This window comes from Lissotriton vulgaris, chromosome 1_1 (genome assembly GCF_964263255.1).
Source record: "Lissotriton vulgaris chromosome 1_1, aLisVul1.2, whole genome shotgun sequence".
NCBI lineage: Eukaryota > Metazoa > Chordata > Amphibia > Caudata > Salamandridae > Lissotriton > Lissotriton vulgaris.
Window position 1 is genome coordinate 467,396,118 of NC_141685.1, and position 27,427 is coordinate 467,423,544.

Sequence of the window (27,427 nt, forward strand, 5' to 3'; positions counted from 1 at the left end):
CATGCTGGCTTTCCGTAGCCAAATGGCTAAGTAGTAGAAGCAAGCTTCCGACAACCTGGAAGCCAGCCAAGCCGTCAAGAAAGAGTGGTATAACCCCCATGCTCACCCTGTGGAGTTGGAGCCTGGCCAGAAGGTGTGGGTCATGGAGCCTGGAGACCTTAGTGCCCTCCAGGATCGCTGGACAGGCCCCTTTGAAGAGGTTGAGAAAAAGGGCAAGGTCACTTACTTAGTGGATCTTAAGACCCCCAAGCAGCCCCATCGGGTGCTCCATGTCAACCGCCTCAAACCCCACCATGAGAGGCCTGGGGTCATCTTGATGATGGTGACTGATGGAGCAGAGGAAGAGGAAAGTGAGCCTCTCCCTGATCTATTTGCGTCTCAAGAGAAGGATGGGTCGGTCGAAGGAGTAATCCTCTCACCATCCCTAACTCCCGAACAGCGGAGGGACTGCCGACAAGTCCTTGAGCAGTATTCCTCGCTGTTCTCCTTTATCCCGGGAAGGAGCCACCTGTGTACCCATGACGTGGACACAGAGGACAGCCCACCTGTGAAGTCCAAGACCTACCGGCTGTCAGATAAGGTGAAGGCCAGCATTCACAGTGAAGTCACTAAGATGCTGGAGCTGGGAGTAATTGAACCTTCAAGCAGCCCCTGGTCTAGTCCGGTGGTTTTGGTACCAAAAGCTGCCCCGCCAAGCACCACTCCAGAACTCAGGTTCTGTGTGGATTACCGGGGACTGAATTCGGTGACAAAGACTGATGCTCATCCAATCCCTAGGTCGGATAAGCTTATTGACTGGCTGGGAGCTGCCCAATATCGGAGTACTTTTCACCTCACATCAGGGTACTGGCAGATCTCCCTTACAGATGGAGCCAAGGAAAGGTCAGCCTTCTCCACACCTGAGGGCCACTACCAGTTCTGTGTGATGCCCTTTGGGCTCAAGAGCGCTCCTGCCACTTTTCAGCGGCTGGTGAACCAGGTCCTCTCCGGTATGGAGGCCTTCTCTTCTGCTTACCTAGATGACATTGCAGTCTTCAGCAGCAGCTGGGAGGACCACTTTTGTCACCTTCAGGCTGTTCTCCAAGCCCTGACCTGACCTGACCTGGCTTGACGATCAAGGCTAGCAAATGCCAGATTGGCCAGGGGTCGTTGGTGTACCTAGGCCACTTGGTGGGCAGGGGAACGGTGCAGCCCCTCCAGGCTAAGATTGAGACTATCATGGCCTGGGAGCCCCCAAAGACCCAAACCAAGGTCCGAGCTTTTCTGGGCCTCACAGGATACTACCGGCACTTTGTCAAAGGATATGGCATGATTGTGGCTCCTTTGACTGAGCTTACATCCAAGAAACAACCTCGTAGGGTAGTCTGGACGGAGGCGTGTCAACGAGCTTTTGACACCCTAAAGCAAGCAATGTGTGCGGCTCCTGTCTTAAAGGCCCCTGATTTTTCCAAGGAGTTTATTGTCCAAACGGATGCATCAGAGCATGGCATTGGGGCAGTGTTATCGCAACTCAATGAGGAGGGTCTGGACCAACCTGTTGTTTTCCTATCCAGGAGACTGCTTCCCCGGGAACAGAAGTGGAGTGCGATTGAACGGGAAGCTTTTACGGTGGTGTGGGCTTTGAAGAAGCTGCGACCATATCTGTTTGGCTTGCACTTCCTTGTTCAAACTGACCACCGTTCCCTTCATTGGCTGATGCAAAAATAGGGCGAGAATCCCAAGCTGTTAAGATGGTCCATCTCCCTACAGGGAATGGACTTCAGAGTGGAATATCGGCCTGGAGTGGACCACGCCATCGCAGACGGTCTCTCAAGGTACTTCCGCCTTAGTGAAGAGAACTCCCAAGGGGTTGGGTGGCTCTCCCCACTTTCAGCTGGGGGGGGAGGCGTGTTAGACCTGTCATGTCAGCCCTTTGGGTGGTCCCTTCTAATTATTATTTTTTATCCCCTTTTTGCCTTCTGCATTTTTCTTGTGTGTCCACTACATTTTTTTCCTTTTTGGTGTTTACCCTAGGTCTCTGGGCGCCTCATTATTACCTATTAGTAATGTAGCGCAGGTGCTCTTGTAAAATAGAGAAAGGGCAGGTACCCTCAAAAAATGGTGGCCTGCCAGGTTTTACCTCAGAGCTTGGCCCATAGGTTAGTATTAGAGGGATCTAGAACCTTCTGGCCCATTCTATTGACCTGGGCCTAGGGTATATAAGGTCAGAATCTGGGCAGCCATTTTGAGCATTGTAGGGCTGGCTGGAGTGCAGGCTGTCACGTCAGGGGGGATGGGGCACTGAGAGGGTTGACTTCTCTTGAGGGTTTTTTCCGTGCCGCTGTCATCCCCCCTCTACCCGTAGACCTGGCCCTGCCTAGATATTTTCCTGTTGAACCCTGCTCCGGTGTCTCCACGAAAAAGGAGGAACTGTCCCTTCACTGAGTGGTTTTGAGTAAAGGTTGGGGCTCGTGCTGAGTAGAAAGTATTGCCCCTTTGATCTGTGGGAGTGAGAGCTGCCCTGAAGACGCTAGATAGCTCCGGGTGTAAAGAAGAGACTATGAAAACTTGACCCCCTCCCCCTTTTTCTCTAGCGATCCCCCCTCCTGTGCTGGCTGCCCCCTCTCACCTGTGTCGAGGAGGGCTGGGCAGAGGTCACACACCCTTTTTGGGATTTTGCTGGGGGAGGTCGCCTGACCTGCGACATTGGGGCTAGAGGTGCCCATATGGGTGTTTGACTCCCTCCCAGGGTGAGGAGCCGGTGGTAGATTTGCCGCCTGTACCGCTGCCTCTCGCTGAGGTGAATGTTGCTGAAGTGGCGGTGCAGCATTGAGGCGTCTTGTCCCTAGCGCAGGCCCAGAGGAGGGCTTGACGGCTTCCCTGAGGGGGCGGCGCCGCATCGCAGATGCCTCTCTCCCGCGCAGGCCCAGTGGAGCGCGGCTGTTCGGAGGAAAGGAGTGGCTGCCTTCGTAGGTGGCCGAACCAAGTCAATTTCAGTTGCGCATTGTAGAGGAAGCGTCCTCTCCTCAGTGCAGGCTCAGCGTGTAAGTCGGCCTTGCCTGCGAGGGAGGAGACGCTTAATCAAAAGACTGCCAGAGATGGTATAATCTTCCCCAGCTGCCTGTGACGGCTGATTCTGAAACTAATACCATCAATCCCACAAGTAAGCAGGGATCTGGGGGCTGATGGGGGACACGAAATTGGAGAAATCTCCACGGGGCTAGTGAATGGCCTACATTCTTGAACCCTGGAGACAGAGGTCTGCAGGCCAAGGGAGCCTAAACTGAAAAAACTACCCTACTGGAACTAGGGATCCGCCATCCATAGAAACTGCTGCTGGCTCAACACTAAAGCTAAACAGAAGCCAGGGCATTACAGGTTACGAGATAAAATGCATGATACTGACTGAATTTAATGCCCGTTTTTGTTTTACCAGGAGTATATAATTCTGGCACCTGCTACATCAACGCGTAGACCAACTTTACTAAAAGAGATATGCAATATGGTTTCCTTGCTGTAGTAATGCACAATCTTGCTTCCCTGAATAGATGTATTGTGTTTATTTCCTGCTTAATTTTATTTAAACTGCAAAAGTAACTGCCTGAAATTTAGAGTATTAAGTGGTTTTGCTGAATTCATTTCCTCTGGGGAACAAGATTCTTGAACTAAATGCAATGTTGTGTTCTAAATGATGCAGGTAATCAAATGTGGAAGTGCTTGATGTGTTTAAAGGATACATGCTTAGAACTGCTGCTAATACTGTACTTGACTAACTGTGACTGATACCTTTGGATATGTGGTTTTAGATCTCTGATTTTATCCGTGTTTTTATCAAATGTAATTTTAGGGTTGTTTTGTATGAATAACCGAATAAAGATTTTTGAAAACATGCTTAACGGAATACGTTAACTTAAGGAATTTTTATAAAGCATTTCTCATTTTTCTAACAAGGTTTGGTGTCATTTTTGGTTGGTGGGCGCTGGGTTACTGTGGTGAGTCTGACGCAAGCATAGCACAATTGCCTTCGAGATAGGTCTTATCACTCTGTGCCAGGCTACCCTAGATGGACCGGTGACCCCGGGTCCAACACATGTTCTTATGTAGAAAGGTTCTTTCTTCGCTTGGAACTGACATGCCATACACCAAAATTATCAATTTCAAGACTCTGACTAACAAGCATCCCAATATAAATTGAATTATGTTTATAGCAGAATCGGTAGTGCAATATTTCATATAAATAAACATACAAGTGATGTACATGGGCCACCATTTGTGAAATGTTTCTGTTTGTTGCAGCATTGCAGGTATTAGCAAATGCTCTAGGTTATGAGGACAACGTGAGATTTGTGCTATTTAAATACTTTCTCCCATTTCCTTACACCACTTATTACTGATATTATTCAAATAAGTTTTAAAAATGGCAATAAAATAGATGCAAAATTCTAAAATTCTTTTTTGACATAACTAACCTTTCTATTCAAGATGACATTGCGTAGTATCGGAATGAAAGAATTAGCACAGAAAGACAAACTGTTCGATTATTGATAGATACCAAGAAATCTCAGGGGACTCTAACAGAAATAAGCTGGTATCTGCACCAAATACATCTAGCTTCGTGGTCGATACTAAGAAGATTCCATTTTTAAAAATGCCAAATCAGAATACAACTTTTACTCTTAAAAGATAAGAGATTCTGACCCAACAAAACTGTCAGGAAATTATTCTCAGGAGTATCTGCAGGACAACAGACTTCTCCTCTGATCAAACTCAGATGTGCAGTGTAAGAAAGGCCATCATGTATGTTGTTGTCTCCCCCTTCACTGCCATTAGGATTCTGTGTGCTGTGCTAAGCTACTGTTAAGGGAGTGGAATGGGCAGAATAGTTTTTTCTGGGACCGGAGGACAAGGCTTAAATGCTACTGCAGTCACAGCCTCATTAAAATTTACTGTCCGAAATTACCAGCTGAAAATATTGGGTTTAGTGTTCCTACATCTAAATTCCCCTAGTCAATGAGTCAGTCGTTGTCAGTGAAAATAGAATTCCATTCTGTAATTCTGCTCTGCCTGCCCTGTAATAAGAAACGTAGGGCCGCATCTACGAAAGTCTAAATTTGTTTTTCCTAAATAGCTGTTCTGTAGAATTTGCTATTTAGAAGAAGCAAAATGGTATAAACTAAATTTGTGATTCCCTATAGCGATTCCTACATTGTAGAACTTGCTATCAGGAATTCGCAAATAGGAAATGCTATTGCCTTTCAACGTATTGGGCTAAATAGGAAATCTTCGCAATTTAGGAAATCCAAACCCAAGAGTTCAACTGGGCTTAAGGCCTCCAGGGAGGCATCCCCTTGAAATTCTTAGTGCGCATGTAAGTGCACATATGTCCAAGGGCCATAGGGGTGCTTCATGTCACATTAAAAAATGCATTTTTAAATGCATTTCTTTTAATTTTGCACATGTTTACCATCGACTTTGAGTCGACTGTAATAGCATTTTAATAGCATTTCCTAAATGCCCAATTCACATTAACCCCTCCCATGCTCATGACGAACTCAGCTCGTCATGAGCCACCGTCCCCGTGTGCAGCTCGCCATGAGCGTTAGAACGCTTAAACGCGGTGCTAATTCCCGTGCTGTGCGAGCGTTCTAAAGAAACGGGTGTGGTCATGACGAGCTCAGCTCGTCATGAGCATACGACCACCATGGCTCATGACGAGCTGAGCTCGTCATGAGCACAGGGGCACTGTGCGCGGCCCTCCTCCCCCAGCACAGAGGGGGAATCAGTCCCACAGGCAAGGGGTTAAGGAAATGATTTGTACATGTGTTATAGGAATTGCACATAGGTTATCCCTATTTGCATTACCTAAATCACGGTTGCAATTTACGATTTCTACTGGGTAGAACTGCAACCGTTTTTTGGCTTTGGTACATATTATAAGGTTGTTTGCCTTTCTTAACAGGCCAAAATTGTGATTCAGCCCATTAAGAAATGCAAAAAGCTTTCGTACATTGGCCCTTAGTTTTAAAAATTACATTGCATTGTTAAAATTATATTTTTTATCATTTTACTTGAACACGAACTTTATAAAAATATTGTTAGAACTGGCTATTTCTGGTAGGCTAAGGCTGACGCCAAAGCCAGGCAGTAACCATCATTCTAGTCAGGGCAAGGAAGTCACACGCCAACATAACCCCTGCTCAAACACATTCAGAGGAGTAATAAAGGAAAACACATGATGCCTAAAACATTCAGAGGTGTAAGGACAGCCACCTAAGTATCACACAGCGTTTAGGGGTCTAGGAAAGAACACATTACCCATGATGCATACATATACATTCAGAGGAGTAGTAAAGGGAAACACATGATGCATAAACCTACACATTCAGCGGTGTTAAGAACAAAGCACATGATGCAATAAAATACATTCAGAGGTACAGCGCAAGAAGACACATGACTCCTAAAACATTCAGAGGTGCAGCGCAGGGAAAGAAAGACACATGATGCATAAAAAACATTCAGAGGTGTAAAATCAAGGAAGACACATGATGCATAAAAACATTCAGAGGTGCCAGAACATAACTCAATAGCGCAAAAACACACAGTAGGCAATTACCATCCTAAACATAGCAGGTAACCACATTGCGCAAAACTTACATAAGCCACCCTCTGTGGCAGTCCCTAGGCCAACTGGCCTTGTTGGGGCTCAGACGCCCTGTGTCCAAATGTCAGGGTGCACTGCCAAGCAGCGCAAGTCCAAGCAGAAGCCTAAACGTAGCAGGTGCCCACTACTTGCTGGGCACCTGTGAAATCCCAAGACCTAAACGGTGCAGCTGCCCACTAATTGCTGGGCAGATGGGAATCATCAAAGAATCTCCAACAGGGTCCTCACTGACCCTTGGGCGCAAACTGCACCCACTGTGGGAGCCACACAGGCTCTGAACTCCGCACTTGGAGCCACACAGGCTCTTAAACAATTATGGGCCCCTGGAGCCCTCGAGGCTCTGAACAGATCCCGCGCAGGCAGGAGGGGGTGGGCACCGGCAATGTGCCCCGACGCCCCCTCTATCTAATATGGCCCTCGAGCCTCGCTGGGCTCGTAAATCATGTATGTCCCCTAGAGACTCCGTGGCTCTAAACACAAAAAGGGCCCTCTGAGCCACACAGGCTCTCTAAACAATTCTTCCCCCACGTTGGAGCGGCCCTCTGCCATCGGGGATGCTCTGAAGATGGGTGCAGGGGGAGGGGCGGGCACCGACAACGTGCCCCGGCACCATCCTCCCCTAAAGGACAAAGCGTGGGCCCCTCCAGGCCCGTGCAACCATCCGCTTAGTTGGAGCGGCCTAATGCCGCACGGGGCCGCTCTTAACACAGTGCTTCCACCGGCACCACAAAAATCCATCTGCTCCCTCACGGAGCAGCAACAGAACTGCCCCCGCCTTACCCGGCCCAGCCCAGACTCACCAAACCTCGGCGGCGCTTCCCTGGCAGGCGGCGCAGGACTTCTCTCCCTCCCCGAGGCTCCCCCTTCACTCAGGAGCCCCGGGATGGACAAGGCAGGCGGCTTCCTCTCCTCTCGCTGCAGGGCTCCCTCGGCACACGGGAGCCCTGTTCACCGGCCGCCATGCTTCTCCTCTCGGGACACCAGCCAATCCCAACGCGGCAGCGGGCGGGACTTCCCCGCAAAACCGGAAGTCCCGCCCGAGTCAGGCGCTTTGGTGCCTGCCTTCCTGTTTTGGTGGCGCGAGGGCCGCGGCGGTGGTTTTAACGGGCACAGAGAGGGGTAAGCACCCTCGAAAATCAATTACACGATAGAAGCGAGGTAGGCACTCGCTAGGGCACCATACACGGGGTAGCACCCGAAGTTATAAAAATAAAGTGCACACGAAGCACTCGGGCCACCCAAAGGGCAGGAGCGCTTCCCCCTCGGGATAGCCACAGCGCTCTGCCAGCAATCAGGATGAAAAGCGCCCACGAGGCGCTGGAGAGCCCTGAAATCACCAAAGACGCCCCAGACAGGACCCCCACAGCAAGGAGGGTCCCAGCAGCTGCAGGGCATTACAGGACAAGGCTTCCAGGGCCAAAACAAAGTCTCTCATCACCCCAGGCAAGGCAGAGGGTCCCAGGAAGTCCTTCAGCAGTCCAGTCATCCAGGAAAGTCCATCAGGTGTCCAGGGGCTGGGCAGAGCCCAGGGATTCCCCTGGGCCCAAGCAGCAGCACGCCCCTGGCAAGATTCAAGTCCAAAAACAAGAACAAATTGGAAGGGGACACAGCCCCTTCTTATACAGGGAAAAGTCTTTGAAGTCTTTGTGCAGGCAGTGTGAGAACCAGCTAGAACTGGTTATAGGGAAGTCCCTTCAGTATCAGGGACAGAGGTGACAGTCGCCCAGCGGGGGGGGTGGAGCCAGCATTGTGCTTAGGCAGGCACAGCCCTTCACTATCAGGTGCCATCTCCTCCCACTTCCCTGGCAGCAGATGCTGCCTTTCATCCATGGGCTGACTCAGACAACCTCCTGGGCTCTTCAGCCCCAGTCACCCTCAAACCAGACAGTCAATCCACAAGCAGGCCCAGGCGCTCCTGGACCAGGCTCACCAGCCAATCACACGCCAGACACAAATTACACAAATATGCCTACCTCTAAAAGTGGCACTTCTAGACTAGACACAGTCATGCCACATATACCATCACGCAGCATTCAATCTCACGAGTTCTCTCATACCAAACTCGCCCCTGCACTCCCCACACATCAGGAACTACCATGGGCATACCAGTCAGTCAGTCAATCACTTTTATTCGATTTCAAAAAAATCATAAAAAGACACAGGATACATTTCATAGGTTACACATACAAAAAAGTTAAATAGCACAGAGAAAATATTTACATAATATATACATAATGATTCGTAATTCATAGCATCAGAATGTAAAGTTATATACATATTCCCCATTCATTCCTATGGGAGGGCAGGTCACTCACCACACATACACAGAGAGCTCAAGCACTTTACACTGTACCACAGTGAAAAAGTGCGCAGAGGCCTAAAATCACCACCACCAGGTTCCAGAAACAGGCTAGGAAAAAGCAAAAAGTCTCGGGGTGAACCTGCCTAAAGGGCCGGGTCCAACACAACCCCCTTCAAGCCAAAACGCAGGGTAGACCAATCACTCCACTGATGGGCTTCCTTGCTTTGGGCAACAAAACATGGACACAGACCCGCACGGCAGGGACACCTTCCGGTTTTTCGCCACTCTAAACCCACCTGGTTACCTCCAAACCAGAACTCTCTGACACAACTTGGATACCCCACTGGTACGCCCTAGTCATCCACGGCCAAGACCAGGCCATAGGCCATCCAAATATCACAGGTCCTAACCAATCCACAGAGCGGGGGGTAGTAACCCGTGGCACACAATAGCCATTCTCCACTCTCTCTCTCAGTGTAGCTACAACTACCACTGATCCAACAACCTAGGGTCCACACCCCCAGGCTGACCAGAGGTCACGGGCAAGAATGCCCCACCCTACCTCTGCTTCTGGGTTTCCGCAACCTCACAGAGAAGCACTCACCAGAACACAATTCCCCAACCAGATCAGGACCTCACTCCATCACTGGTCTACCACCTGGAAACTATTCCACTTCTGAGGTACAAAGCACACAGCACAGTTCCTCTTCAAGCAGGTGGGGGGACACAGCATACAGCAAAGTCCCCTTTCCTTTACCTTAGTGGAAACAACAAACTGCAGGTGAGCCCCAGATCACACAGCAAGGGCATCCCCCTCAGTCTCTTCAGCTGATCCACTTTGGTAGAGATTCCTCTTGACCTGGAAGCTTCCTAATCTCCCAACCTAGGATCTAAACCCTCAGGTTGCACCGGGGTCAGAAGTACACCGTCCCTCTGCACCCCCTTCCAGAGTTCTGCACCCTCCCACTTTGGAGCGGTACCCCCAGAAGCCAAAACCGGTCAGGACACTGAGTACAGATGCCCTTCCCTCCAGGTCAGGCTGAACCTGAACCTGGCCTCCCCCCTCCTCGGGGAACAACCTCCAGAGGCCCCACAAATGGTCAAGCACTCTAGACGGTCAAATGCTCAGCGAGCCAGGACTTCTGCACCCTCTACTTAGGAGCAGTACTGCCCAACACTAGGACCGCCGGAGTTCTGGTTACCGACACTCCCCGTCCTCTAGACACAGGAAGATCCTCCTCAAATGACCTGTAAGTACAGCGTAGGCCCCTGACCTGGCGCTCCCTTAGGGAACCCTCCAGGCCCTTAGGCAGGGTTTCGGGCCAACGTAGGACACACCGTCGTCCCACACTCACTCCGCCTCCACTGAGACAGAACGTGAGCCCCTACACCCTACCCTTTCTACTGGGATCTAGCTGGGCTACACAGTAACCTCTTCTCCTACACAGGATCATCAGATACTCAAGCCACTCCTTTTGGAACCACTCCCTAATGCCTCTGCAAGACATCTAGCACACCGCCAGACATCCACCTTCTTGTCCAGTGCCTCTGCAGGACCTCCTGCACACCACCAGAGGTACACCTCCCGTGCAAGCTCCTTATATAAACTCACACCAACCCCTCCAGTTCAAAACACCACTCATCCACACACTCCCCCTCCAGGCTGGTGAGACAGTTCCTCACTGCCTCTGACTCTTAACCTGTACCCCTCTTACTGAGCACCAGGCACCATACTCTTGGAACTGGGAATGGGACTTCACACGCACTGGACACATTTTAGCTGCCACCACTGGATCCTGCCAGACTGGGGAATCCAGACACACACACTGCACTCAGGCGATGACCACCCTCCTGAGCTAGTCATTTCTCCTCACACTCTCTCTCTTCCAGCTACCCACACAGGGACAGGAACAGGATTGGACACTGGACCCAGCAAGGGATTCCTAATCTATGGGAACCTCCCCCTCTACTGGTGTCCCGCCCTGTCAATTTCTCTCATCTGCCACTAAACATAAAGCGCAGAAACACATTTGAAAATGACACTCTTGAGGAAAAACAAAAATCAAAAACAATAATCCCAAACATGTGACTTTCTTAAAAAAATTGCAGAGTTTTGTAATGTAGCCAGTTGTCGCTGTGGCACTGTGCAAACACAAGTCCAAATCCGCACCGCTGACCAACAATGTTAGAACTGGTTATTTCTGGTAAACTAAGGCTGACGCCAAAGCCAGGCAGAAACCACCATTCTAGTCAGGGCAAGGAAGTCACACGCCAAGATAACCCCTGCTCACCCCCTTGGTAGCTTGGCACGAGCAGTAAGGCTAAACTCGGAGGCAATGTGTAAGGCATTTGCGCCAGCACACAACAGCAACAACATACTAGGCACACCACAAAAGGAACTCCACACAAGGTTATTTATAAAATAACTTTTGTATTGTAAAAACACATCAGATAGTATCACACAATATACATGGTGCCAACTGGCACGGGCAATATTCAAAAGGGATTATGCACAGGACAGGGCCACATAGGCCACTGTCAGAATCAACACTTTTGGAAATAGAATATAGGATATAAAATCACTTCTAGAACTTAGAATAAGTATAGCACAAAATAACAGTTACAAATCACATCCAGTAACTACTGGGAACAGGTACCAGGACCTCACTAGGACCACCTGTACTAAAAAGTACAACCACCTAAGAATAAAATACATTTAGGGGTATAAACAAGAACACATTACCCATGATGCATGAAACACATTCAGAGGAGTAATAAAGGAAAACACATGATGCCTAAAACATTCAGATGTGTAAGGACAGCCACCTAAGTATCACACAGTGTTTAGGGATCTAGGAAAGAACACATTACCCATGATGCATACATATACATTCAGAGGAGTAGTAAAGGGAAACACATGATGCATAAACCTACACATTCAGCGGTGTTAAGAACAAAGCACATGATGCAATAAAATACATTCAGAGGTGCAGCGCAAGAAGACACATGACGCCTAAAACATTCAGAGGTGCAGCGCAGGGAAAGAAAAACACATGATGCATAAAAAAACATTCAGAGGTGTAAAATCAAGGAAGACACATGATGCATAAAAACATTCAGAGGTGCCAAACCATAACTCAATAGCGCAAAAACACACAGTAGGCAATTACCATCCTAAACATAGCAGGTAACCACATTGCGCAAAACTTACATAAGCCACCCTCTGTGGCAGTCCCTAGGCCAACTGGCCTTGTTGGGGCTCAGACGCCCTGTGTCCAAATGTCAGGGTGCGCTGCCAAGCAGCGCCAGTGCAAGCACAAGCCTAAACGTAGCAGGTGCCCACTACTTGCTGGGCACCTGTGAAATCCGAAGACCTAAACGGTGCAGCTGCCCACTAATTGCTGGGCAGCTGGGAATCATCAGAGAAACTGCGACAGGGTCCTCACTGACCCTTGGGCGCAAACTGCACCCACTATGGGAGCCACACACGCTCTGAACTGCGCACTTGGAGCCAAACAGGCTCTTAAACATTTATGGGCCCCTGGAGCCCTCGAGGGTCTGAACAGATCCCGCGCAGGCAGGAGGGGGCGGGCACCGGCAATGTGCCCCGACGCCCCCTCTATCTAATATGGCCCTCGAGCCTCGCTGGGCTCGTAAATCATGTATGTCCCCTAGAGCCTCCGTGGCTCTAAACACAAAAATGGCCCTCTGAGCCACACAAGCTCTCTAAACAATTGTGCCCCCACGTTGGAGCGGCCCTCTGCCATCGGGGACGCTCTGAAGATGGGTGCAGGGGTAGGGGGCGGGCACCGGCAACGTGCCCCGGCACCACCCTCCCCTAAAGGACAAAGCGGGGGCCCCTCCAGGTCCGTGCAACCATCCACTTCGTTGGAGCGGCCCACTGCCACACGGGGCCGCTCTTAACACAGTGCCTCCAACGGCACCACAAAAATCCATCTGCTCCCTCACGGAGCAGCAACAGAACTGCCCCCGCCTCACCCGGCCCAGCCCAGACTCACCAGACCTCGGCGGCGCTTCCCTGGGCAGGCGGCACGGGACTTCTCTCCCTCCCCGGGGCTCCCCCTTCACTCAGGAGCCCAGGGATGGACACGGCAGGCGACTTCCTCTACTCTAGCTGCAGGGCTCTCTCAGCACACGGGAGCCCAGTTCACCGGCCGCCATGCTTCTCCTCTCGGGACACCAGCCAATCCCAACGCGGCAGCGGGCGGGACTTCCCCGCAAAACCGGAAGTCCCGCCCCGAGTCAGGCGCTTTGGTGCCTGCCTTCCTGTTTTGGCGGCGCGAGGGCCGCGGCGGTGGTTTTAACGGGCACAGAGAGGGGTAAGCACCCTCGAAAATCAATTAGACGATAGAAGCGACGTAGGTACTCGCTAGGGCGCCATACACGGGGTAGCACCCGAAGTTATAAAAATAAAGAGCACACGAAGCACTCGGGCCACCCAAAGGGCAGGAGCGCTTCCCCCACGGGATAGCCACAGCGCTCTGCCAGCAATCAGGATGAAAAGCGCACACAAGGCGCTGGAGAGCCCTGAAATCACCAAAGACGCCCCAGACAGGACCCCCACAGCAAGGAGGGTCCCAGCAGCTCCAGGGCATTACAGGACAAGGCTTCCAGGGCCAAAACAAAGTCTCCCATCACCCCAGGCAATGCAGAGGGTCCCAGGAAGTCCTTCAGCAGTCCAGTTATCCAGGAAAGTCCATCAGGTGTCCAGGGGATGGGCAGAGCCCAGGGATTTCCCTGGACCCCTACAGCAGCACGCCCCTGGCAAGATTCAAGTCCAAAAACAAGAACAAATTGGCGGGGGACACAGCCCCTTCTTATACAGGGAAAAGTCTTTGAAGTCTTTGTGCAGGCAGTGTGAGAACCAGCTAGAACTGGTTATAGGGAAGTCCCTTCAGTATCAGGGACAGAGGTGACAGTCGCCCAGCGGGGGGGGGAGGGGGGGTGGAGCCAGCATTGTGGTCAGGCAGGCACAGCCCTTCACTATCAGGTGCCATCTCCTCCCACTTCCGTGGCATCAGATGCTGCCTTTCATCCATGGGCTGACTCAGACAACCTCCTGGGCTCTCCAGCCCCTGTCACCCTCAAACCAGACAGTCAATCCACAAGCAGGCCCAGGCACTCCTGGACCAGGCTCACCAGCCAATCACACGCCAGACACAAATTACACAAATATGCCAACCTCTAAAAGTGGCACTTCTAGACTAGACACAGTCATGCCGCATATACCATCACGCAGCATTCAATCTCACGAGTTCTCTCATACCAAACTCGCCCCTGCACTCCCCACACATCAGGAACTACCATGGGCATACATATTCCCCATTCATTCCTATGGGAGGGCAGGTCACTCACCACACATACACAGAGAGCTCAAGCAGTTTACACTGTACCACAGTGAAAAAGTGCGCAGAGGCCTAAAATCACCACCACCAGGTTCCAGAAACAGGCTAGGAAAAAGCAAAAAGTCTCGGGTTGAACCTGCCTAAAGGGTCGGGTCCAACAAATATACTTTGTGTTGCATGAGCCAAAACTGACTTACAGCCAGTTTTGCCTTTATGTCACTTCCACAGACCCAATACACACTCATGCTTGGAGTTATAGATCCGATCTCCTGGGGACAATAGCCTTGGATAACACAGTTTTTAACCCGGGGAATAACTAATTTTCTTCTACACTCCACCTACTTTTTTTCTTTGGACTTAGAAACATGTAACAGGCTGCTAAAACCAAGTAGTTTGTGGCAAGCTAGCTGTTCTTTGCCCAGAAAGATCACATTTACAAGGAGACCAGAAAGAACACACAGTAAAGCAATCGGAAAGAAACACTCACCTGATTTACTTGTCATTGTGCTTCCTTCAACAGCTTTGCTTACATTCGATCTACTGCCTGTCATGGTTCCCGATGACTTGCTGCTTCTGGTTATTGCTTTTGTGGGTACCTCACTTGCCAAATCATTCATGGAATCATACAGGTCCCAGACATTGGCCATTATGGCTAACAAAACATATAACAAAATATAAATGCATTACAGAGGTGAGTGCCATGTTTATTCACACAAATACAAAAAGATCAAAAATGACAGTTCTCTTTATTCCCAATTGCTTGTCACATGAAACCGTTTTCAAACTTATTCTTCATTAATAGGAAATAAACCACAACTTCTGGAAAGTGAAACATTACAAACACGTTCTGTTCTGTCAAATACCACAGTAGACATAGATGACACATTCAAATTTCCAGACAGAGCAAGGTACCTAAAGCCATCCAGGTACACATGTACAACCATTCATGCACAAAGGCCAGGAGACAAGCAAACGCCCATGCACACAGATCTACATGCTCCCACGCACATGGTCCACCTGGCACACAGCCATCCATATTCAAAGATGGAGATACATAGGCTTCCAGAGCAAGGTTGTAAGTCAGACCACTGGTTATCACAGGAGTATTATCGACAATTTAAGATTGACAATTCCAGTGGTATTATTTCATATTTAGTGTGCATTTTAGGCGCTGTCCTTGAACTTGAAGTCACACCTGAGTACAATGTGTTGTCCCTATTCAGCAGTTATGAAGTTTTGTGCTGTTTAGCAGGAGTTTGTTACCATGTATGTTAGACCTGGCACCACTGTCGTAGGTCTCCCCTGCATTTTTTGCCTTTGTCTCCTGTGGTTTTGCTGTGTGTTGGACTTCGTTTTGCTGGTCCAGATGCTTTGCACTTTGCCACTGCTGTTCAGTGCCAAAGTTCAAGTGCTCCCTTTGTAAATTACTGTTATGGATTGATGATTCCATGATTAGCTTTACGATTTGCTAGTAAGTCCCTAGTACAGTGCACCGTGTGTGCCCAGGGCTTGTAAATCAAATGCTGCGGGTGGGCATGCAGCACTGATTGTGCCACCCACAGAAGCAGCCTATATATTTAACTATGGCCTGCCATTGCAGAGCCTGTGTGCAGGCCGGTACTGCCATGTTGACTTGGCAAGTGCACCCACTTGCCAGGCCCTAACCTTCCTTTTTCTTACATATCAGTCCTCCTTAAGGTAGGACAAAGGTACCCCTGTGGGCAGGGTGCAGAGTATGTGAAAGGTAGGACATACCCTGATGTGTGTGTCATGTCCTGATAGTGAATTACTGCCAATTTCGTTTTCACTATTGCAAGGACAGAATGGGGAGTTTGTTTATAACATCTTATAAACATAACTGGCCCTAGGAACGAGGTAGGAAAATAAAGTTTAATATGCTTGAACTCAGAATGTTAAACTGCATCTTTTAGTGAGGGTGATTTTTGCATTCTGTGTTTGAAAATATCATTTTTAGAAAGTGGGTATTTTATTGCCTAACTATCCAGTGTGCCTCTGCTAGATTTTTGTATTGCATGTCTGGCTTTTGGATGACAGAGGCTGGAGAGGGGCAGTGGCTCCTAAAGCCTGAGAGGGCTGGGCTGAATAGACCTGGGCTGCATTTAGAGTAGGGGTAGGAGATTTCCTTTTACCTGAATGGGCCTTGTCTGCCTTCAAATATGCTGTCTCCACCTTCTGCCAGGAGGCTGCACCAGTGAGGATAGAACTGGTTTTGGCAGGGTACAAACACTCTCTGCCTTCAGAGAACAAAGGATGTGTGTGTATAAAAAGAGGAACCCAGACCCCAGACTTTTAGATCACTTCTTGGAAATCAAGAGGAATATTTGCCAAGAAGAAGAGCCGGAGAAGCTGGGAGAGAACACTGCCCCTGTGCCTTTTGCTGTCTGGAGTTGGCCTGCAGTGGCTTGTTGCTGCCAAGGAAAGGAGAAAAGGACTTTGCTGCTTGCTTCGTCCCCCTGCTTGAAGAAAAGAACTCCAAGGGCTTGAACTGAGCTTGCCCCCTGTTCTAGAGGTTTCAGGAACAGCAAAGACCTCACCGTGTCTGTGGGCACCGTCTCTGATCATCTCCGCAGAAGAAAAGGGTAACCAACACGGTCATCGAGTCCGTCGCAGGATTCTGTGTCCTGAAAGCACCACCGAGAGCAACGTCTTGCTTCGCAACACATCGCAACGCCTTGCTTCGCAACGCAACCCTTGTCTCACCAACTCCGTCAATGAGCCACTGCTTGCACCGCATCCTGTAGGCACCGCACTCCGCAACGCTTCGCTACACACTACAAGGAAGTCATTGACTCCGTCGTTGCCCGCCCCGAACATCGAAAGGCTCCGTTGCCACTCTGTGACATGCCAGCACCGCAGGCACCCTTCAACGCAAGCCCTGGTCTCACTGACTCCGTCAACGAGCCACTGCCTGCACCGAATCGTAGGGACATTGCCTGCCGCAACACAATGTTTGACCCGACCGACTTACACCGACGTGTTGGTCGCAACAGGAGAGGTACTCTGTCTGAGTCTGTCGCGGATTTAGCTGGCTCGTAACAACGCAGTCAGCTGGAATTGTTAGACTCTGTCGTATTCAGTATCGCAGTGACCCCAGAAGGAGCTACCGAGTCGGAAGAACTGTGTTTTATTCATTTTCCAGCAATTTAAAGGTTATTTTGCACAAAGACTATTTTTCCAGAGTATTGTATGTTGGATTTTTATTGTATCCAGTCTAATGGGTTTAGATAAAGATTTGCTATTTTTCTAAACTGGTGTGGTGTCCATTTGTAGTGTTTTCACTGTATTACTGTATGTGTTCACAAATGCTTTACACACTGCCTCTGAGATAAGCCTGTCTGCTCATGCCAAGTTGCCAAGGGGGTGAGCAGGGGTTATTTTAGAAGTATATCCCCTTACCCTGATTAGAAGCAAGGGTCCCTATTTGGACAAAGGTATCTACCACTGCCAACTAGCGACCCCCATTTCTAACAATGAAAGTAGAAGGGTTTTTGATATCCTTGAGTACAGGGTTTATTAATCGATGGTACAAATGGAAGGAAGGCCTGGCTGTCGTAGCAATGGACATGTGAAGGTTGAGAGAATAGATCCTCCCAGGGAGTGTTGGGGCAGATTGTGGTGGTATCAATAGCCTCATCTAGCAAAGTGAACATCACGGTGGAGCACAAAAGTAAGTGCTAGTGGGCACCTTGTTTATATGAATTATTAAGGGAGACAGTCCAACAAAAGGAATCATGCACAATTGTGTCACCATTCTTTGGCCTTCATGGATCTCCATAAAGTGTTAGCACATTTTACTGCTTTTACTGGGGAAGCCCATTGCTTGGCAAGGACACAAGGGATGTGAGATGATCCCATGCAGTGATGCTGCCCTATGTCTTTGCGTGGGCATCCCTGAGGTTTTAATGCAGGTGACGATGGCCATTTAATCACTGGAGGTTAATGGCCCCCAGACCTTGAGAGGGTGATGTGAAGTTATGCTTCATAACAAGGACGGTACCTCTATCCTTGAAACTGTCTGAGGTCGCAGTAGGGAGGCACTATTGCCTCAGCTTGAGGTGGTCTTTGATTATATATTTCATAGGATCAGCTAGCTGGAGTAAACTGCTCTCTCCTTCCACAGCTTTATCCTTAAGGCACTGTCCCCAGCACCTTCTGCTGTCCCAGGTAGGTGTTTGATGCCCTCCTCCACCCACAGGTTCCTGCCTGTGCCTCATCCCTGGTGGTCCAGTAGAAGAGCCTGCACTGCTGCTTGTCTGCTCTGTCAGCCTTTTTCTGTTTTTATTTTCTATTTCCTTTTTCTGTCTTTGCCTTTTTACCTATTTTCGGTGTTTGCCTCTGTTTTCCTTTTTTGCTTTTCCTGCCGCTGCTGCCCCTGCAGCCCCTCCCCCACGTGTTCACACTCCCGCCTCCCTGATGCTCTCCCTCCCCCGATGGGGGACGGAGAGCATTAAGGCAAGCAAGACCTCTGACCTGTTGGTCCCCTGACCCCCCGCAGCTACAACCCCAGCACTCTCCATGCGCTCAATCCTGGACGCAACATCAACTGCCAGCTCCCAACACTGAGCAGCCCCCAAGGCCCATTCTCTTGCCGACACCGCCGCCGCACCTTCACCCACCTCCAGACCCAGAAAGTCGCACCCATCCCACCGGACGCCAGCATACACAAACCCCTGAGCTGCATCCTCCTCAACGAGGGCTCCCTGCACACATGTAGTAGAAGTTTGGAACCTCCTCAACACCCACTCGCCCAATATTGCCTTCCCCACAAAGACCTGGACCAATTCCAGCTCCACTCCTGACGTTGCAACTGCCATCCCCGGCAGATACAAGTTTTGAAGAAAGGACCGCCCAAATGCCCGAATAGGACTCACTATCGCCCACAAAAGTTCCCTCTGACTGACAACCTCCAACTCGGACGACGCCTTGCACCCCATGGAACACATCCACTTCCAGATCCAGCCCAACCCCATAACAACACTCTGCTGGACATTTGCCTACAGACCTCCCGGAGCCCGCTCCCCATTCAGCAATGCCATTGCAGACTGTATCGCTCCCCATGCCCTCACCTCCACAGACTACATACTGCTCGGTGCTCGGAGACCTGCACTTCGCCCTAGACAGCCTAGTGACCACAACGCCATCACCCTCCTAGAGAACATTGCCAAAATTGGACTGAAGCAACTTGTCTACCTCATCGACACTGCAGTATTTATTTATTATTTATTAGTGACATTTCTAAAGCGCAAACAAAGGCCCATGGGCGTCTCGGCGCTGAGATATCTGTAGTATTTAACCTGAGAGATGGAAGAGGAGTCCAATGATTAAAAAGCCAGGTCTTGAGTTGCTTACGAAAGGACCAGAGAGAAGGACTGGCTTTTATCGAATGGGGCAGTGTGTTCCACAACTTTGGAGCTGACACCAGGAATCTTCTGTCACCCCATGATACAGTTTTGGTACGAGGAACCACAAGATCCATTAGACTTGAGGAACGTAGTGTTCTGGACGGACAATAGGGAATCAGATTTTGGACAAGATAAGCTGGTCCCAGATTATGCAAGGCCTTGTACACAATACAGAGGGTTTTAAATTTTATTCTGTTTCTAATGGATAACCAGTGTAGCTCTCTGATGGTGTCCGAGGCAGATTGATATTTGGGAATTTTTCCCAAAAGCCTGGCAGCTGAGTTTTGTATTATTTGCAATTTGTTTAAAACTCCTTCTTGTGCATTGAGGAATAATGCATTGCAATAATCCAATGTGGACAAAACAAGGGAAGTGACCAGGGTTTTACCAGCTGAGTCGGGGAGGAAGGAGAGGATCTTTTTGATGAGTCTCAGTTTGTGGAAGGCTGAGGAGGTAATCTGGTTAGCGTGTGGATGAAAAGTGAGGCGGTCATCAAAGATGACACCCAAGTTCCTCACCTTGCTGACAGGATCGGGAGGAGAGCCCAGTGAAGATGGCCACCAGTTGGATGACCATTCAGGAGTCAGCGGTCCGAAGATGACTACTTCAGTCTTGTCGGAATTTAATTTTAGACAATTGGAAGCCATCCAACTTCCAATTGCTACCATGCCTGATTTAAGATCTTCCGCTATTTTGTGGCTGTTGTTCTTAATGGCAAGGACCAACTGTGTGTCATCTGCATAGGAGGTAAGGCTCATCCCATGTGCCCGAATGACATTGGCTAAATCCGACACATAGATGTTAAAAAGTGTCGGACTTAGGGATGAGCCCTGAGGTACTCCACATGGCAGAGACATAGTGGAAGAGTGAAAGGGTCCCATTGTGACCACCTGGGTTCTGTTGGCCAGAAAAGAGGCCAGAAGTTTGCTGGCGTTCTTCTGGACACCCATGTTTCCGACACGGTCGATCAAGGTAGCATGAACGACCGTGTCGAAGGCTGCAGATAAATCAAGCAATATCAGGACTGCTGAGCCCCCAGCGTCGCGGATGGATCTAATATCATCCGCCGCTTTGATCAAAGCCGTCTCCGTCCCATGGAATTGGCGGAAGCCAAACTGGGATTCATCAAGTAAATGATGTTGCTCTAAGAATGCGGAGAGCTGTTGATTCAGTGCTTTTTCCGCTATTTTAGCCAAAACTGGTAGGCTAGCAATAGGGCGGTAGCTCTTAGGTTCTTCCATGTCGAGGTGTGGTTTCTTTAAGAGTCGTTTAATGAGGGGTTTTTTTTAAATGTCGGGATAAGTACCTGTGCTAAACATGGCATTGCACATGAAGGTAATAGCGGGAAGAACCACTTCAATAACAGGCAGTAATACTTTGAATGGACAAGGGTCAAGTGCGGAACCTGATCTAATGGTGAATATTATGTCCGCGATCTGGGAACTAGAGATTTCTGCGAATTGGGAGAGGATGGGTCCAGTCTGAACGGCGGTCAACATGTTAGGGGGAAGGTTAGTATTTTTAGCAAAGGCAGAATAAATGTCATTGACTTTACTAAAGAAGAAGCTGGCTAGGGCATCGCAAAGGGGTTGTGAGGGAGGTGGAGTCAGATTAGGGGAATAGCCTGCTAACTGCTTAGTGGTTTCGTACAGAGCTTTGTTGGAGTTTTTGGCCGTTTCGATTCTATCACTAAAGAATTTTTTCTTGGCCTCATCAATCATGGTCTTATATTTGGCTACCATTACTTTATACATCAGTACACACTCTCTACTCCATCTTCCCTGGAGGAAACAACATTCACTTCAGTCACTCCACGTAACCTCTCTGGACGGACCACCACTGAGTCCATTTCTCCTTCTCAAAACTCACCACACACAAGCTTATGCTCACCTCCCACACAGAAACTAAAGCAAAATCACAGAAGAACACCTCAGCTGCATTCCTCCTCCTACCACGACAGATGCCAACACAGCAGAACTTCGCAAGATGACATTGCAAAAGCTACCTGGTTATTCACGGACCTCCAAGAATCAGATAGCTTGTGCCGATGACTGGAGAAAGCATGGAGAAACATCAAAACCCTTTAAGCATGCACTGCCTACAAGGCTGCCACCATGGCTCACTACCAACTCATCAGTTCAACTAAGAGAAACTTCATCCAGGACAGAATCCTCATCAACTCCCCCAACTCCAAGGAACTGTTCGCCTTCATACAAGAAATCACCAGACCCCACAGCGAAACTACTGATGCCCCTCCCTCCAAGACCTCTCCTTCTTCCACCACAAGATCTGGACCCTCTACGACAACTTCAACAATCAAGACCACGGCACCGACCCTACACCCTCCACCATCAATGCCACCCAGCCAACCCTCCTCACCCGGACCCCTGTCATCACAGAAGACACCGCAAAGACCATGAAAATCATTCACTCTGGAGCACCCACTGAACCCTGCCCACTGCACATATTTCACAGGGTTGCCACCGCCATCGCACCAGAACTACCACAGACAATCAACTGCGTGCTTGAAACAGCCACGTTCTCCGACGACTGAAAACATGCCGAAGTCAAGCCCATCCTCAAGAAGCCTTTCGCAGACCTGACTGACATCAAGCACTACAGGCCCATCTCTCTTCTACCCTTCGCAGCCAAGGTCATCGAGAAAGTCATCAAACTCCCAGCTAACGCACTTCATGGAAACCAAGAACATCCTCAATTCCTCTCAATCCAGATTCCACAGCAACCACAGCACTGAGACCGCCCTCATAGCCACCACTGATGACATCCACACCCTCCTCTATCACTGCCACACCGCAGCCCTCATACTACTAGTCCTCTCAGCAGCCTTCGACACTGTGTCCCACCGCAAACTAGCCACCAGACTCCATAACGTCGGTATCCAGGGAACCGCCTTAGGCTGGATCCGATCTTTTCCCTCAGGCAGAACACAAAGAATAAGACTCCCGCCCTTCCTCTCCGAGCCCACAGAGATCAAATGTGGAGTACCCCAAGGATCCTCCCTCATGAACACACTCTTCAACATCTGCATGACCTCTCACCACCATAGTCAGAAAACACAGACTCAACATTGTATCTTATGTGGGCGACACCCATCTCATTCTCTCCCTCACCAAGGAACCCAGCATCACCAGGCACAGTTTCCAAGAAGGAATGAAGGATGTTGCATCCTGGATGAGCAGCAGCTGCCTGAAGCTCAACAGAAGTCCATACCCTCATGTCCACCCGCTCCCGCATGGGACAACACCTGGTGGCCCCCCGCCATCGGAAATCCACCCAAACCTACAGACCCGGCCTGCAACCTCGGCATCATATTCAACTCCTCACTCAACATGATCACCAGATTACCACCAGATCAACGCTGTATCCTCCACATGCTTCAACACCCTCTGTATACTCTGCAAGACCTTCAAATGGATTCCCTCCCCGACTCCAGGAAGGCTGTCCCCCACACACTCAGAACCAGCAGACTGGACTACGGAAACGTGCTCTATGCCAGAATCAACAAAACTCTCCTTCACAAACTCCAGACCATCCAGAATGCCGCAGCCAGACTCGTCCTCAGCATCCCATGACAGGACCACATCACCCAGCACCTCCACGCCCTCCACTGGCTCCCCGTCAAAAATCAACCAACCTTGAAACTGCTCACAAATCCTTAAAAAGCCCTCCATAACACCGGACCCCAATACCGCAATGAAAGTTTCTCCTTCCACGCCCCAAGAGAAACCTCCCTTTTACCGACCTATCCCTAGCCACGGTCTCCTGCATCCACAGTGCTGGCAGATCCTTCTCCTACACTGCGGCCAAGACCTGGGACGAACTCCCCCTCAGATTCAGACGAAGCACCTGTTCAGAAAGGACCTCAAGACCTGGCTCTTCAGATGACCACGGAGCTGCCCGCACCCTCCTTCCCCTCAGCGCCTTGAGATCCTCATGGGTGAGTAGTGCGCTTAACAAACCCCTGATTGATTGACTGATTAAACCTATGCCAATCCCTGGTACAATTAGTAAACTATTTAACTACACAGATTCATTGTCAATGTTTTTATATGAATTGAGAGATACTAAAGGATTAGACCATGGTAAACAGGAAACACTCTGCAAGTAAAAATATTGGATATTCTATCAAACTACTTAGAAGGGGAGGGATGGGAGTATAGCAGAAATAGTAGAAATGTAGAAGGAGATAGATGACGTTTTTAAGTCACAAACTCTATAGGCATGAGAAAACATACCAGCAGCGTTTAGGTTTGCCACAACAATTCAAGACCACTTGACAGGGCCTCAGTCATGGCATCCAACTCTTCTCACATGGGTCATATAAGAACCACACACCTCTCCAACCAAACAGACATGCCCATCTGTAATCACTGTAGAACAGTTAGAGTGATGCAATGTAATACTATCAGGAACAGTGTGCTACACAAATGCTAGATAATATCTCATCACCATCTCCATTTGTAGTTTTTTTTTTAATCAGATAACAGTGATAGAAGAATGAGAAATTAAAACTTGCATATTAAAAATACTACATCAATGAGAATATGTTCTTGAGAAATGCCTACTGCCTTGAATACATGACGTGCTAATCACTGCCTTTGAATTGTCTAAAACAATGACCTTAATCTGAAACAATTAACTTAATGCATATCAAATAAACAGTTACCTGCGTCTGCCATATGGATTTTCTCACTCTGTACTTCTTTACTTTTTGGCGCTCCATTAAAGGTCTGTGTCATTCTTTCTATATATCTGTCATTTCCAACTCTATTTTTACTAATCTCGGAATAGGCGTCATTCTTTAACCTTGAAGAAAATAAATCACTGGGTAAGACTTATACACTTACACGGATGTCAGCATGGCTATTCAAAACACTCCAGATCTCCATATCCACTGACTTCTCTAGGTAGGTGGGGGTGGGTGTTTGTGTACTCATTGAAAAAAAAACAGTTACATTGATAATATATTTAAGAATTGTAATAATATTTACTTTACATAAAAATAAAAATCCTCGGAATTTCACTGAGAAAAAGAAAGGTTAAAATTACAACATAGATATGTGAAAATTCTAGTTCAAACATACCATTTTAAACAAACAAGACAAATCAAAATTCACCAGTTATAGTTGTCCGCTGAAACTATAACTCATGTCCAATAATAATATAATGCCCTATATATATATTCACTGAAAAAAACATTGGTTTCACGGATGTTATAGTTAGTTGGACATTTCACTCATACAAAACCATAGAAATTGCCTGTTATAGTTAGTTGAGCTAACTATAACTCGCGCCCCCGCAATGCACTGCTGATGATGACACATATTACATAATTCATGACATGGTCAGTGACAGCACTGATGACATCACTGATGACATCTCAAATGACATCACTGATGGCCTGGATGGAGGATTTAGTAGGTGTGTGACTGACTGTTTAAGTGAGTGATTGAATGTGTCTCACTAAATACATGGCTTAGTGACTAAACTGGGTGAATGTCTGTATCAGTTTGCCTGTTGTTGTATAAGCTGCTACATCAGTTGGTCAGTAGCTACGTAAGTGTCTATGTAGGTTATTAATTAGTTGCCTGAGTATTTGTATGGGAGACTGAGTCTGTGTGTTGTTGGGTAGGGGTGCATGACTCTGTGTATAGATGTGTGAGTGATTGATTGACTGGGTGTATGAGTTTAAGAGTGCATGTGGAAACAGTTGTATGGGTGGGTGAGGGTGGGTATGGGTCTGTTGGTGAGTGAATGGATGTCTCAGTGGTACATGTCCAACTAAGTACATATGTATAAGGCAGTGTATGTGAGAGTTGGTGTATAACAATGACTATATGTAAGAGTTAGTGATTGTGAGAGTGTCTGTATGGATGAGTGTGTACTTGTATCAGTGGTTGTATAATAGAGTAAGTATTTGTTAGTATATGTTTGAATAAGTGAGGTGGTGTGTGTATAAATTAATAGGTCAGTAAATGGAAGTGTTATTGATTATTTGCCTGAGTGACTAGGTGTGTGAGTAACTATGGAGGAGTAATGGTGTATGAGTGTCTGTGTAGGTGTATGAGTGCATATGATAGTATTGTATATGTATGAGTGATTCTATTGTTGTGTTTCTATCTAGGACCCTAATTCAATATTCCCGATTCATGCCCTTATGTGGTTATAATCAATAATAATGAAAAAACAAACGGGTGTGTGGAGGGTCGGGGGGAAATATTTATAGACCTTACTGCTCGCTCCCCTATGCCAAGGTAAGAAACACACAAAAGAGCAGACCAGGTCTGAAGATGGTGTGTAACTGCAATAGCAGCCGTGAGGCACTAGTGGAGAGCACAATGGGCAAAGGGTTGTTAAAAAATTTGGAGACTATTGGTCACAAAAAGGCTAAAGAAATTCCCATCAGACCACCCATGTGGTGGAATTGCGTCATATGGGAATCAATGATCATCCCATCCCACATCTGACCACATAATGTCGATCCGGGAAGGGTTGTCAAAAAAATAGTCCTTCTGTGACACCATGAAGTGACTGTTGTGAATGGACAAAGTGCAGTGCTCAGAAAAGTGTGTGAAATAAAATTAACTACCAGGATACCAAAGAACATTACAATAGGAGTCCAAGTGTCAAGATTAAAAACACGCCAAGTAGTAAGACTACTCAAAGGCTAATATGCTTGTTAGAATGCAGAATATAAATTATTCTTGCAGGTGTGTCTGCACGGTCTCTGTGTGTGTACGGTGGGTGAGCGTGTGGGTTTTTGGTGTTGTTTTGACACATTGTCTTTTGTGTTCTCTCTTTTCCCCTTGTTAGGAAGAAGACACTTCTCTTTCCCTCCAGCGGACATTTAAGTATACTAGTTCCTGGTATATATGTAACTTTGTATCAGTACATTTGCATTACCCCTCACTTACACACATCAAATGTAGTTGCAGTAGCTGTTTTTGTCTATAGGTCCTGAAGAAAGCTGAGCTAATGGCTCTTACAGCTGAAACATGTCGACCGTACTGCACAGCGCCTTTGAGTAGTCTTACTACTTGGCGTGTTTTTAATCTTGACACTTGGACTCCTATTGTAATGTTCTTTGGTATCCTGGTAGTTAATTTTATTTCACACACTTTTCTGAGCACTGCACTTTGTCCATTCACAACAGTCACTTCATGGTGTCACAGAAGGACTATTTTTTTGACAACCCTTCCCGGATCGACATTATGTGGTCAGATGTGGGATGGGATGATCATTGATTCCCATATGACGCAATTCCACCACATGGGTGGTCTGATGGGAATTTCTTTAGCCTTTTTGTGACCAATAGTCTCCAAATTTTTTAACAACCCTTTGCCCCATGTGCTCTCCACTAGTGCCTCACGGCTGCTATTGCAGTTACACACCATCTTCAGACCTGGTCTGCTCTTTTGTGTGTTTCTTATAATCAATAATATCCTTATAAAGGCATAAGAATCATATCCATATTCAGTAATAGCCCATGCAGTCCAAAGCACACCACGGCTACTCCCATCGACTCCTAGAAAGCACAACGCGTTCTTTAAACAAACCAAGCCTCCAGCAGCCCGGGAAATCGCCCCTGCTTTTGTTTTGATTTGGACAAGAGCTCCTTGCGGGTGGCTGGGGGATCAAGTCCTGAAGAAAGACATACCAGACCCCCCACATTCTA

General features: G+C 48.2%; 1 protein-coding gene across 1 annotated transcript in view; it reads right to left on the minus strand.

Moving 5' to 3' along the window:
• DNAI4 (dynein axonemal intermediate chain 4) overlaps positions 1–27,427 on the minus strand; it is a 641,148-nt gene that overhangs the window by 412,656 nt on the left and 201,065 nt on the right. The window contains exons 6-7 of the mRNA XM_086953805.1: positions 24,419–24,558; positions 14,796–14,960 (exon numbers count right to left, since the gene is read on the minus strand). Of these exons, the coding sequence (XP_086809931.1) occupies positions 14,796–14,960; positions 24,419–24,558 (305 nt within the window). The remainder of the gene's footprint in view (positions 1–14,795; positions 14,961–24,418; positions 24,559–27,427) is intronic.